At 42.2% G+C, this 12153-nt stretch overlaps 1 protein-coding gene across 1 annotated transcript; it reads left to right on the plus strand.

The window, feature by feature from the left end:
• The first annotated feature begins 2379 nt into the window (after positions 1-2379).
• LOC129206735 (astacin-like metalloendopeptidase) lies at positions 2380-11927 on the plus strand. The gene is made up of 12 exons (XM_054826492.1): positions 2380-2448; positions 2681-2705; positions 4874-4890; positions 5616-5640; positions 6591-6662; positions 7637-7771; positions 8401-8518; positions 9184-9362; positions 9489-9573; positions 9961-10088; positions 11065-11180; positions 11616-11927. The coding sequence occupies exons 1-12, from the start codon at positions 2380-2382 to the stop codon at positions 11925-11927; spliced, it is 1281 nt and encodes a 426-aa protein (XP_054682467.1).
• Positions 11928-12153: the final 226 nt, after the last annotated feature.

Raw genomic sequence — 12153 nt, forward strand, 5'->3', positions numbered from 1 at the left:
AAAGGAAACGGCCTCAAGTTGCACCAGGGGAGGTTTAGCTTGGATATTAGGAAAAAATATCTTCACCGAAAGGGTTGTCAATCATTGGAACAGGCTGCCCAGGGAAGTGGTTGAGTCACTGTCCGTAGAGGTATTTCAAAGACATGTAGATGTGATCCTTAGGAACATGGTTTAGTGGTAGAGTTGGCAGGGCTAGGTTAACGATTGGACTTGATGATCTTAAAGGTCTTTTCCAACCTAAACGATTCTATGATTCTATGATCACTAGTGTCAGCGTATGGAAAAGGTGGCATGCAGCAATCTGTCTGATGAACTGCTTAATGTGTCAGCATATTAGCATATCCAGCATAAAATGTGCAGCATCCTTTTTGCCAGCCCAGTTCACTCACTCTTTCGTGAATGCAAGCAGTTAATCATTCACTCAGGAGGCTGTAATATTTTCCCAATAACATGCTACAAAGATGCTAAGGTTACCAACCTTCCTAACTTGCTTTTTAACTTTGTTTTATTGCCTCACTATCTCTGATCCCTCCTTTTCCTCCTGGACTAGTTTTCCCTGAAAGCAGTCTGACCTTTCCTTTTTTCCCTTAAACTCTAATGGAAGCACTGCCCCATTCTGCAGTGTCTTTTTTGTATGGTCTTGGCATACCAAGGCATCTGGCATCACGGACTTTTTTTTTTGCCCTTGTATTGAGTGAGAAACGTGGAGAATTAATCTAGGACTGCAGACCAGAGCTCCACAACTTTGCTTCAGGACAAGGAAGATTTTCATCCCTATGAAACACAAATATGAAGAAAGGCACTTAGCATTGCTTAGTGTAAACGTTTATATGCGCACAGGGGACACATCAACTGCCTTTGTCAGTAGGATTAGCATGCTGACAATGCCTGCTTGATCTTTGTTCTCTCCTGGTCACAAGGACCATGTGCTACCCTGCTTTTTACTATCTGGTGCCTAGGGCATACCTGACTTCAGCCAGATTGCAGGGACAGAAGGGGAAAAGTATTCCCCTATGCTGCCTCCCTGTGGGGTAATGAAAGTTTATCCCTGGACTTTGTCAGTACAGACTTTCCTAAAATAGTCACCTGTGTGTGACTGTGAACTTTCCTCCACTAAAATAAAGAGTAATCCCCACTGATGCAATTCAGATTACATTTCCATGTAACTCCTAGCCTTGGCTGGGTGTGATTTGGAGACAAGTAGGCGGAAAGCCCTCTCTGCTGCTGCTTGATTCATTCACCAACATGGGTAACTGCTAGAACATCTTATTTGACACAGAAAGAAGGAATAACAATGTGAGTGGATTTAAAACTTACACTGAGGGTACCGGAGCACTGGCATGGTCTAGAGTCAGAATCTGTACATTCTACAATCCAGCTTCCCTCTCTGTGCATGGAAAAAGTACTCTGACACAAAACAAGTGTGTACCAGAGACCAGACAGTTCCCCAGCTACAGCACCTTCAGCAAACGGTTCACGAAGCAGAGATTTGCTGTGAGAAGAGGTTGCAACAAGAGGTTGCTGCGACAAGAGGCTCAGTGGTTGCTGGTTTTCCTCCTACACTCACTTCTGGCCAGGTCTGCTCAGTGCTTCCTACATCCACTGCTGGACAAGTGCACTCCAGGAAGCAGCAGATCTGTTAATCATTCTTAAAATGACTAAGTGCTGCTTATGCCGCTACTATCTTTTTTCCCCTCTCTGACTGCTGGCCACAAAGCTCATGAAGGCACCTACAACTGTCAGGCTGCCAAAAATTGTGGAGCACAGGAAATGTTCCTGATGTTATGAAACATAAGGAAACACAGAGGAGGAAACAAAAATTCTGCTTATAGAGCCATAAGCTGAGAAGATGAAGCATATCTTCTCAGGAAGACACAGATATGACCTCACGGAATAGTGATGTGCTATATTTTCCAGAGCAACACAATACTGCCATGGCCTTCTGTACTTTCTGTGACATACAGAAAAAAGCCACCTACCATCTGAAATCCCAACAATACTATACTCTGGAAAGTTATCCAGGAACAAGGGCTTCCTAGGTGGTATCAGTCAAACTGAGCACTTAGGGGAAGATCCTCCAAGAAACAGAGGAAGTGCATGGCAGCGCTGATCCAGCTCCAGAGGGTGACATGAATGACAGTATGAAGACAAGGGATGCTATAGATCACGGTGACAGCAACAGCACAGCACCAGGAGATGCCCAGAGGCTAAACTGGCTGTCGAGGCCGCAAAAGAAGTTCGCTTCCTGCTAGGATCCCCATTGGCTGGTGCAGGTTTTTTTCAGCCCTGGCAGAGCAGGCTCTGCTGGTATATCTAGCCGCAGCGCTCCTGAAGGGGCAGAGATAAGGACACGCACTGGTGGTTTGTCAGGTCTGGAGAATGGATCTGAAGATGTTCCTAGTCTTCTCTGCATTTCTCCTTCACGCTGCTCTGGGCTTCCCTATTCAGGTGAGAGCAGTTCCATGCAACCGTGCTCCATCTTCCAATTCACCTGTTCCTCCCGGAGTGAAGCTGCGGAGACCCATTTTGATAAATTTCCTGCAAGAAAAATATTAGTAATATAATAATATATAAAGCCAATCTAATAATTTAGTTCCTCCCTTTGGCCTGATTTTGATGCTATTGTTGCTGCATTTGTGAGCTATGGAAGAATAATGCCTTTTACGTATTGGTTTTGCAGGAGAACTATGGAAACAGCACAACAAGTAAGTAGGATTTATACTGTATTTTAAAGATAACTGTTAATTCGTGACTGTGTGTCACACACTTAGTTGGTGCGTGAGTGACTTGGCTTTAGAGCATGCGAAAGCACTGACTCTCAGGCCTTTTGAGTAACACCATGTTTCCTAATTTGTTATCAGGCTGAATGCAGATTTGTTTTCACACAGATGTGCTTTACACATACTTTGGGGGTATGGTTTGTTAGGTTAATTTAGATGTGCTTTCACAGGCTTGAAAATAAAATTTTGATAAGACATTTTGATACCTTTCCATTAAGTTGAGTGTTACAAAAATACTGCTACTCATTTGCCTCCTTGCCTACCTTGGTGCAGCAGTAAGAAAAAGGGATGTCAGGCATCAGAGAAAGCTTTGCTTTGTGCTGGGATAAAACCCAAACAGTATGGGTTTAGCTGAACAGCTTTTGTCAACTCACAAAATAGACGGAGGTAATTGCAGATCTCCAGAGAAGGTCAATGGAAATAAATCTGTAGGTAGACTTTAACTACAGCAAGAAACTGCCAGGTTGGGGGTGAGAGGAAGAGGCCTTGGAAAAATTTGCTTGGCATAGTCGGAGCAAGTAAGCGGCTAATGAAAACTGACCATTTCTTCTTTTGAGCTGTCATTTACGGCACGGAAGCAAAGGGACTTGTAAAATTATTGCTCAGTATATTTGGAGCCGGCCAAGGGGGATGCTTGCTGGAGTTCAAAGTAGTCAGTTGCCAGGACTCAAAGTTGCAGGGTTACTGGGACAAATGCATACAATGAGTTTTAATTTGCCATTGTTACTGCTTTTGTGCCTTTTGAGATATCTTTCAGTGTTTACAGTGCAGGGAAAATGTGAACTGTATCATTTTGAAACCTGTATCACACCAGATGTTCATTTGATCAAGGACATGGCAGATGCCTTCTGTGATGTCTCATTTGGGTTTTAAAAAAGGGGTTGCAGGCTTTGCGTGCTTAGGAATCTGGAGCCTAATTTCCACTGATTTTGACTACTCAGTTAATCTAGTGCCTCCTGGGTGCATGAATTCTGAATCTAGCCAACCCGTCTCAAAAATGTGCTTCCCTGCAGAATTTTTTCAGATGCCATGGATCTCTGATGCAGCTGGTGGGAACTGACTGAACTTTTCTATAATGAACTTTTCTATAATAAACCACCATCATTACATGGAATTCCATTGCCATGTAACTGAAGTAACAGCTTGGGAAGACAGACTGAAGCCTTTTTGGTTCAATAAAAGCAATTCTGTTGCAGGTTCTGGATAGATTCTGAATAGGAGGAAGTCCCCTCAGTACGTTTGGGCAGTAACCACTGTGAAAAGGGACAGGTGTGACATCTTCTATTGAAAAAAAACCTGGCAAAAAAGACAAGGAACATGGATAGGCTTAGAAATAAGAACTATTTGTGTAAGTGTTCTCTATGTCAGTGTTGGATAGGAAAAAAAGTAATGTCTTTCTATATTGACAAGGAAGAGTGCAATTATTGGCAAACTAGAAGAGTTTGCCAGAAAGGCTTGTGGCATATCCATCATACTTAAGAACAGGTCAAACAAACTGTGGTCAGGAATAACATAGATAAAATTGTTTCTGCCTTAGGGAAAGAAGACAAACTTGATGACCTCTGGAGGTCTTTCCAACCTCTAAACTTTTATGATACAAGCTGCTGCTCAGAAATTTATATATCGGCTCAGATTTTCATTTCCATGTTTGTATCTAGAAACTGACATTTGATAGAAATCAAAAGATGTCACACCAGAAATACACCTTAGGACTCAGAATGGTTCCAAGATGCTGTCAGGTACATATTGAAGCTGAGGTTATTTGCCCCATGCTAAATTATAGCCTTCATCCCATTTTATAACTTTACTCTTTGACACTGTGAAACAAGAGAGGATTGTTGAGCTGGTTAGCCTGCACCTCTTGCAGTGAAATCTAGGGACAAAACCATATTTTTGTCCCTCCTTTCCTTTGTCATTTTCCACACTGAAGCTGATAAAATGCTTTGCTGATTCTTAGATGGTAAATGACCAGCATTCTGTCCCTCAGCATGATCTACTAGGAATTTTCATAGCTGTTTGTCTAACGCTGTTAAGTTACAGTCAGAATCTAATTTGCCCCTTTGGGTTGTTTTTTTTTTCCTTTCTTTTTGCAGCAACAGAACCTACTGAGGTAAGGACAGCTAAATCAGCTCTTTTAATCACTTTGGGGTTCAGCATTGTGGAAAGCGAGGTCAAGACTCATGTACTCCACCCGTAACTCCATCTGTGCAGGAAAGTCTTCTCAGCTCAACAGTGTAACAGAGTGAGGAGTTTCCATCCCTATTCCATTTACTGTTCCACAATTCCTAGATATAGCCCACATCCCAGGAAGCTTTTGCCTTCTCTGGGGTCATAGAGAAAACTCAAATTCAGTTTTTATTTATACAAGGCAAGGGAAGTATGACAATCTGGTTTGCTATGGACATGATCCCCACAGCGGGGTACCAGCCCCACAGTTCCCTAGAAGCAGTGCATACCATGGCCTTTCACTGCCGTCTTCAGAGGTGATACTGGGAGGACTTCACTGGCGATTTCATCAACCTTGCACTCCTACTAGCAGGGACATAAAAAAAGGTAGAAGATCTAAAACTCACTCCACACTTCAAATTGCATTTCCCAAGTCTCCTACGCTGATTCCCTTTATGATATCCATATTTGCCAAGATATCAAAGAAGAATATCCAGCACACCATGGTGCTTCTTTACATATGGCACAGTATATAAAAGCTCAAGACTGCACTGGTGAAAGACACTTTCAGTGGTAGCCTGGGGACTTTTGATCCTTCGCATGTTATATTATTTAATATTTATGTTATTACATAAAGTGTGAGATAACACTAATGTATCATTCTTGCAGGTTACCACACAAGAGGATATATACGGTATGTATTATTCCATCTAAATATAAGTGTTTGATAGGATATACTGATTGTTAACTACCCAGTTACTCCAGAAAATAACACGTTTAACACAAACTAATCTTAAGGAAGAAATTTTAAGTGAATGCACTCACCATAATACTTCATGTAAAGCAGAGTCTCTTGGTTTTGGCCAGTTGCTTGGCATTGCTAAAAACCTCAGCTGTTACTTTTGCTAAAAATAGCTCTGCTTAGATAATGTCCTCGCTTAAGTCACTTCCAAAGGTTACAGAAAGCACAGAGACCATGTGCTTGTGCTTTTTATTGATGTCAAGACTTACTGTATAATGCTCAGAGTTGGCTGATTTCTACTTGTAAGGCCTAGGAGTCCCTGATGCTGGGCTTAGCTGGGGACATCGCTCCGACCCATGGAGTAGGAATGTAGTTCCAATGTCATTGTTTTCAAGGGTTTTTCAGCAGGCAGCAGGACTGCTCTCCATCCTTTTTTGCTCCTGGTGTGTTATGTTGGGGGGGTTAAGCGTGACCTGCGCACGCAGAAGGAAAACTGTGCTGAGTTGCACAAAGGGAGCCATGCAGCCAGCTGGCCACTTGAGCAGGACAATACAGACTTACAAGAGCCAAAGATCCAGGCTTCAAAATGTGATGGCTAGGGGGAGGAAAAGAAAAAAAAAAAAAAACCAAAAGGAGAGAGTGAAAGATTGAAAGAGAATGGCTCTTGGGTCTGCATTAATGCCAAAATAACCACAGCTGGGAGGTTCACAAGATTGTGTCACTGAGCAAATATCTACATCACTGAACACCATGCCAGTCCCTAAGTAGGCTCTGTAAGTTTTACATGCATCGCTGTTATTAGGACCCAATCTAAGTGAGCTCCTGGAAACTCATCAGGTTAAAAATCAGGATTCGTATTTTCCCTGTGAATGAGAAAGTGATGCCTTTGTATTTCTGCATAGAATCTCCATCACCTACAGAGACAGACTCCGAGGACGAACTTGTTTTTAACAGAATTCTGGAAGTTAACAAAGGTAATGCCAGCAAAGCCCTGCTTATAATGGGTCTCTCTTTGTTAATTTTTGGTGATGATGCCCAGAGACAGGCCACTGGGACTACTGTGTGGTCTCTTGAAGCCCCATGGTATCTCAAATCTATCGTGTCAATACTGAAGATATCAGGTGTGGAGGCAACTGAACTATCCAGGAAGCTTCTTCAGCTTGAGCTCTGGACATCTTTGTCATTCTTTAGACATAAAAAGAGAACTTCGATATTTGGATACTTTATTATTTAACTGTCTTTTTCTTGAATGCAACCATCGCTGGCATTCAGTCATCATATGGCTTTGTAGTACAGATTTGTAGATAAGCCATGGTCAGTTCCATGCTACCTGCTCCAGACTGCCTGTCCCTTGATTCTTCCAAACATTCCCTGGTTTATCACCATCTTGTCTTTCTCACAGCTTTCTTGTCTTTCTCCCCCTTCAGGGGTCATTCAAGAAGCTTTACTACTGCCTGTAGAAATGGACACCAAACATTCCTACTGTTTTCTCTAGACAACACTCCTCTTTTTTTGTTTGCTTGCCCTCTTGGGTTTCCTTATTGACACCTCTTGCCTTTGCCCAGCACTCTTCCTGGGCAGATATTTGATGCTATTCATTCAGTGTCACATGATGGATGATGAAATAGTACCAAAGTACAGCATCCCTCTCACTGCTGCAACTGCTTTCTCTCATTCCCTGTCTTGCCCCAACCCCATCCAACAGAGCTGGAGCTTCCCACTCCTCCCTTCCCACCTCTCTTTTTAGGCTAAGGGCACAGCAGCAAAGGTAGGGAAGCCAATAATGTCCATCTAGCCCAACAGTCCATTTCTCATGCTAGCCAGGAGCAGATGCTTAGGGAAAAATAGAAAAGGAGGACAAGTAGAGAGTGACACTTTTCCAAGTGTGCTTAGCAAGCACCCAGCAATCTATGGCTCAGATATTTCCACCCTTGCTTCCTCACCACAGGCAGCTCTCAGTTCTTGCAAGAAGGTGACATAGTTCCACAAAGGCGTCGCAGTGCCATCAACTGTCGCCATTGCAATTGGCCCCAGTCCAGCGATGGGATTGTTCGTGTTCCCTATGTCTTGGATCCTACTTATGGTGGGTGTAAATTTCAATATTTTTTTTTTTTTTCAGTGGAGTTTATCCAATAAGCTTCAGTTAGAAACCCACTTCTAGTGGCCACACAAACAGTTAATTAAATCAATTCTGCAAGCCCAGATGAATTGCAAATTAAAAATATCTGAACAGGAAAAAGAAGAGAGATCAAATTTCCCTGAGAAGTTTGCATCCATAATGTTTTGGAGACAAGAATGATCATTCCCTCTAATGGTACCCACCAGCATCCTTGCCCTTACAAGGTTCATGCCAATTGCAGCGTGGTTTCAACGGCCTATTTTTCATTAGCAAAATAGCTTCCCATAGCTGTCTCCAAGTGTCCAATCAGAAGATACATCAACAATCACCACTATACTTTAAAACAAGTGGTTGAGAAAAAAAATGGCTTCCACCTAAATCCATTTGGACAAATATCTGTATAAAAGGATCTCGTGCTAGGCTATGAATATATGAATATATGTGTCAAATGAAATTCAGTACTGAGCAAAAAGCAAGAAAGAGCTTAGCCTAACGTTTCTGTCCATTTACCCTGTTTCTGAGCACTTGTGAGATTTTAATGGCACCTGCCATTGTCCTTGTGTGACCCCCAAAATGAACTCTTTCTTCTCCAGAGGAAAGCCACATAAAGGGGATTCATGATGCCATGGCAGAATTTGAAACACTGACTTGTATTAATTTTGTGAAGCGCAAGACAGAACATGACTACCTCAACATTAAATCTGCCGATGGGTGAGTTGAATTATAAATTAAAAAGTTATTTCTACACTGGTTTTCAACTCTTCACAATACTCATTCTGTGTGGCTTTAGAGAGGAGAGAGGAATGGATTTAGAGAAGAAACTTTATGTTTTATGACAGTGCCAAGGTACCCTCCTTGGACACCTTGGTAGTGCAAGAACTCAGCAGTTACATCAGGGACTCACCGAAGACACTGAAGTGATGAAGATCATGGGAACGCAGCATTATATCTGAATCATGAATCACACAGTTGGCTGTCAACATCAGAATTAGAACCTATGAGAGAATTGTTCAACACCCATTAGCTTGAAAGTGCTATTTATCTTAGCTCCAGCTCTGATAGAGTGTTCACTATTTTGGAAAGTAAAAAAGTTATTTCTAGGGAGTTAAAGTCACTGTGTGCAGAAAGTCAGAGTGCAGGAGCCCCAGTACTAATGAAGGGCTTCCAGGAAGCTTTAGCAATGATTATACTTTTTGTTGCTTCCTACACCTTGGTCAGTTTTGCCCTTCTGTGGACTCTGACTATCACAGTGGACAGGAAAGACTCCTTCCACTCCCACGAGTCGTGTGTGAAGCAAAGTTCTCTGTACTGTCCCTTTGCCTGCCTGACAATAACAATCCCATAAGTCTTCTGTTGGTGTTCAATGCCTCCCTCAGCTGCTGGTCCAACTATGGGAAAGTAGGAGGTGGACAGACTGTCTCTGTGATGAAAGGAGGCTGTATGTGGAAAGGAATAATTCAACATGAACTGGACCATGCTCTGGGCTTTTTGCATGAACATTCTCGAAGTGACAGGGATAAACATGTAAAGATCATGTGGGAGTACATCAGTCCGGGTAAGTACCTTTGAACTCCTCAATGTAGAAACTGGTGTAAATACATCCTACTGTTCCCAGCTCTTCCTTCTTCCCTGAAGGGAGTAAATAGGGAGCATACTCTAAGTACAATATCATATATTACAGCTGACAGACAAGACTTCAAGAAATTTGAAAACTCCAATAACCTGGGTCTTCCATATGACTATTCTTCAGTAATGCACTATGGCCCGTAAGTAGCAGCATAGCATTGCTTTTGTTGGAACTCAAATCTTACATTAGAATTAGTTTCTATAATAACTCTCTCCTAACTAACAGTTTCCCCATTTGCCCTTCTGACAAAAACACTGTGAGTGAGTTCAGACAAGCCACTTACTCTCTGAGATGAATTCATTATCCTTTAGCTTTCCATTGAGGTGCCATTCCCAGCTGAACTGGGGAGCAAAGCAGGGCATCTTGAGATTGAGTCTGCTTACTGCTGGACGTCTTAATCAAATCTATTTGAACAGCACTGTTAGTCACAACAACTCGTGTGCAATTCTTGTTCTCCCTCCAAAGGATGCCATTAAATCCTGAAAGAAGTAATTGTACCTAACAATTTTTTTTTTTTTTTTTTTAGATACACATTCACTAATACCACTGGGAAAGCAACAATTGTACCAATTCCTGATGGATCAGTACATATTGGACAGAGGCAGGGACTGAGCAACTTGGACGTGGCCAAAATTAACAAACTTTACAATTGTAGTAAGTATCTCAAAGCCATCCTTTCATCTTCCACTCAGATCCTTCACAGAGATGTTTGGGCACACTGCAGAGGCAGCAGTTTCTCATCAAAGACCGTGAGACTATTCTCCTAAATTCATGGTACCCATTAGGGTTACTCTGGGAGAGAATGCAAAGGTGAAGCTGGAGGCACATTGTGATTAGTGAGAAAATGCTTTCTGCTTCCAAATTAAATCAAACACATTCACTATTGGCATAAGTGGCTGCTGTGCAGCTGGCCTAACTGCATACCGCATTGTATGTTTCACTGGAGTAATTTGGTTTCTTACAGCTCAGGAGACAAATATAAACCCCACAAAGAGCCAGACATCTCTGTTCCTCATTGCAGTTTGTATTTAAGACCTGAGCCAAATCAAAGCAGTTGTAGGCTCCTCTGAACTGGAACAGTTTCATGATGCCTTATCCAGTTTTCAAATGTTTAAGCTGGCATTCTAAATTTGTATGTATTTTTAACTCTTTAATTTTAACCTCTGCTAGAAGAAATTCTCCCATAAAATCAGAGAACTTTATTCAGTCAAAGGGAAAAAAACATGATGAATAAAGTACTGCCCCTTGCAGAGAGGAAAGCTCAAGTCCTCCTCCTAAGCTTAGAATTTAAGCATTGCAGAGACTTGCACTTGACTCTTCTAACATCACTTGACTTCCCCATCTCAGTGGAAAACGATGTCACCAACTGCAGTGAATTGAAACCTCTCACACTCTTTATCGAGGTGCAGTAAGAGATCCCTTGGTAAACTGTGGAGCTAATCAATACAAGCGAATGCTTTTTCCAAGCACTATTTTACTTTCCATTTCGATGCAGACACTTACGCATTACGTGAAAATTAGGACAACATGATTCATTTTAATCAAGACTAGTCCTTTCTGAAGAGATTGCAATTGTAAATGAGTGGAAGCTTCTGCAAGCCTGGTGCTGAAGCAAACGTTTCTTTCTCAGGTCGCTGCAGCACTATTCTCGATGCAGCATCCGGGTCGCTGAGATCTGCCAACCACCCAAGGAATTACTCAGATAACACCAACTGTGTTTGGCTCATCCGAACTCGATCCAGAAAGGTAACCACAGGCTAATAGTGGTCCTGGAATATGGCTGAACTTACTCCTATGTTAAGCGTTTTGCACTTTCTCTGCATACCAGTTGCCAGATAAGATTTTTTTTCCTTGAGAGAGATTTCAGACTAGTCTCTACTTCTTCTTCATGTCCTTAAGCCAGGTATGGGCAAAGACAACTGCAGAGTTGTGATTTTGGAAAACCTTCATACGCTGGGCTTCAGGTTTACAAAATCAAGACAAAGCAGTCTGAGCATGGCAGCATTCAGTCACAGGCCCATTAGATCTGAACCCTGCAACCTCAGGGAATGAGAGGCGAGGATGGGTAAGCAGTTCCAGTTCGGGCTTAGCCACGGCTTGGATTCGGTCTGTTTTAAAGGACACTCCATGAAAGAAGTCACATACATGTATATTAAAGGCTGGTTTTCTCTCCTCTTCCAGATTTCCCTGCACTTTCAAGCCTTTGAGCTGCAGACAACCAGAGGCTGTCAGGGTGATTATGTTAAAGTTTATGATGGATCCAGCAAGTCTTCTGCAGTTCTAATGGACAAGACCTGTGGATCAAAGATACCTAATGATATAGTTGCTTCTAGTAATCTTATGCTCATAGAGTTCATCACAGATGGTGCTGACACAGCTTCTGGTTTCCAAGCCACCTTCACTTCTGGTAGGTCTGAGAACAAGGAGAACGGCAAAGAAAAACAATTTGTGTCAAATCAACCTTCCTCTTCACAGAGGAAAAACGTTGTTTGAGGAACTGCTCTCTACAGGAGCCATCAATTCCTGCCTTGGTTTTGATATAATGATACCATTTATTCATTCGGGCAGATGGGACCATGCTCAGGACAAGTGGTGTTAGCCAGGTGATTCACTGTTTGCCTTGCCTCTCAGATATATGCCATTCCAAAGCATGTGCCATTAAGGGTGACATCAATTTAATGTTACTGCTAGTGTTACTAGCACAGTAAAAAGAGAATAA

Source organism: Grus americana, chromosome 5 (assembly GCF_028858705.1).
Source record: "Grus americana isolate bGruAme1 chromosome 5, bGruAme1.mat, whole genome shotgun sequence".
Lineage (NCBI taxonomy): Eukaryota > Metazoa > Chordata > Aves > Gruiformes > Gruidae > Grus > Grus americana.

Excerpts from the sequence above, each read along its gene's own strand:
- LOC129206735 (XM_054826492.1), top strand. The coding sequence starts at position 2,380 with ATGGATCTGAAGATGTTCCTAGTCTTCTCTGCATTTCTCCTTCACGCT. Across the intron at positions 6,663-7,636 it reads AATTCTGGAAGTTAACAAAG|GCAGCTCTCAGTTCTTGCAA; the intron begins GTAATGCCAGCA and ends TCCTCACCACAG. Across the intron at positions 10,089-11,064 it reads TAACAAACTTTACAATTGTA|GTCGCTGCAGCACTATTCTC; the intron begins GTAAGTATCTCA and ends TTTCTTTCTCAG.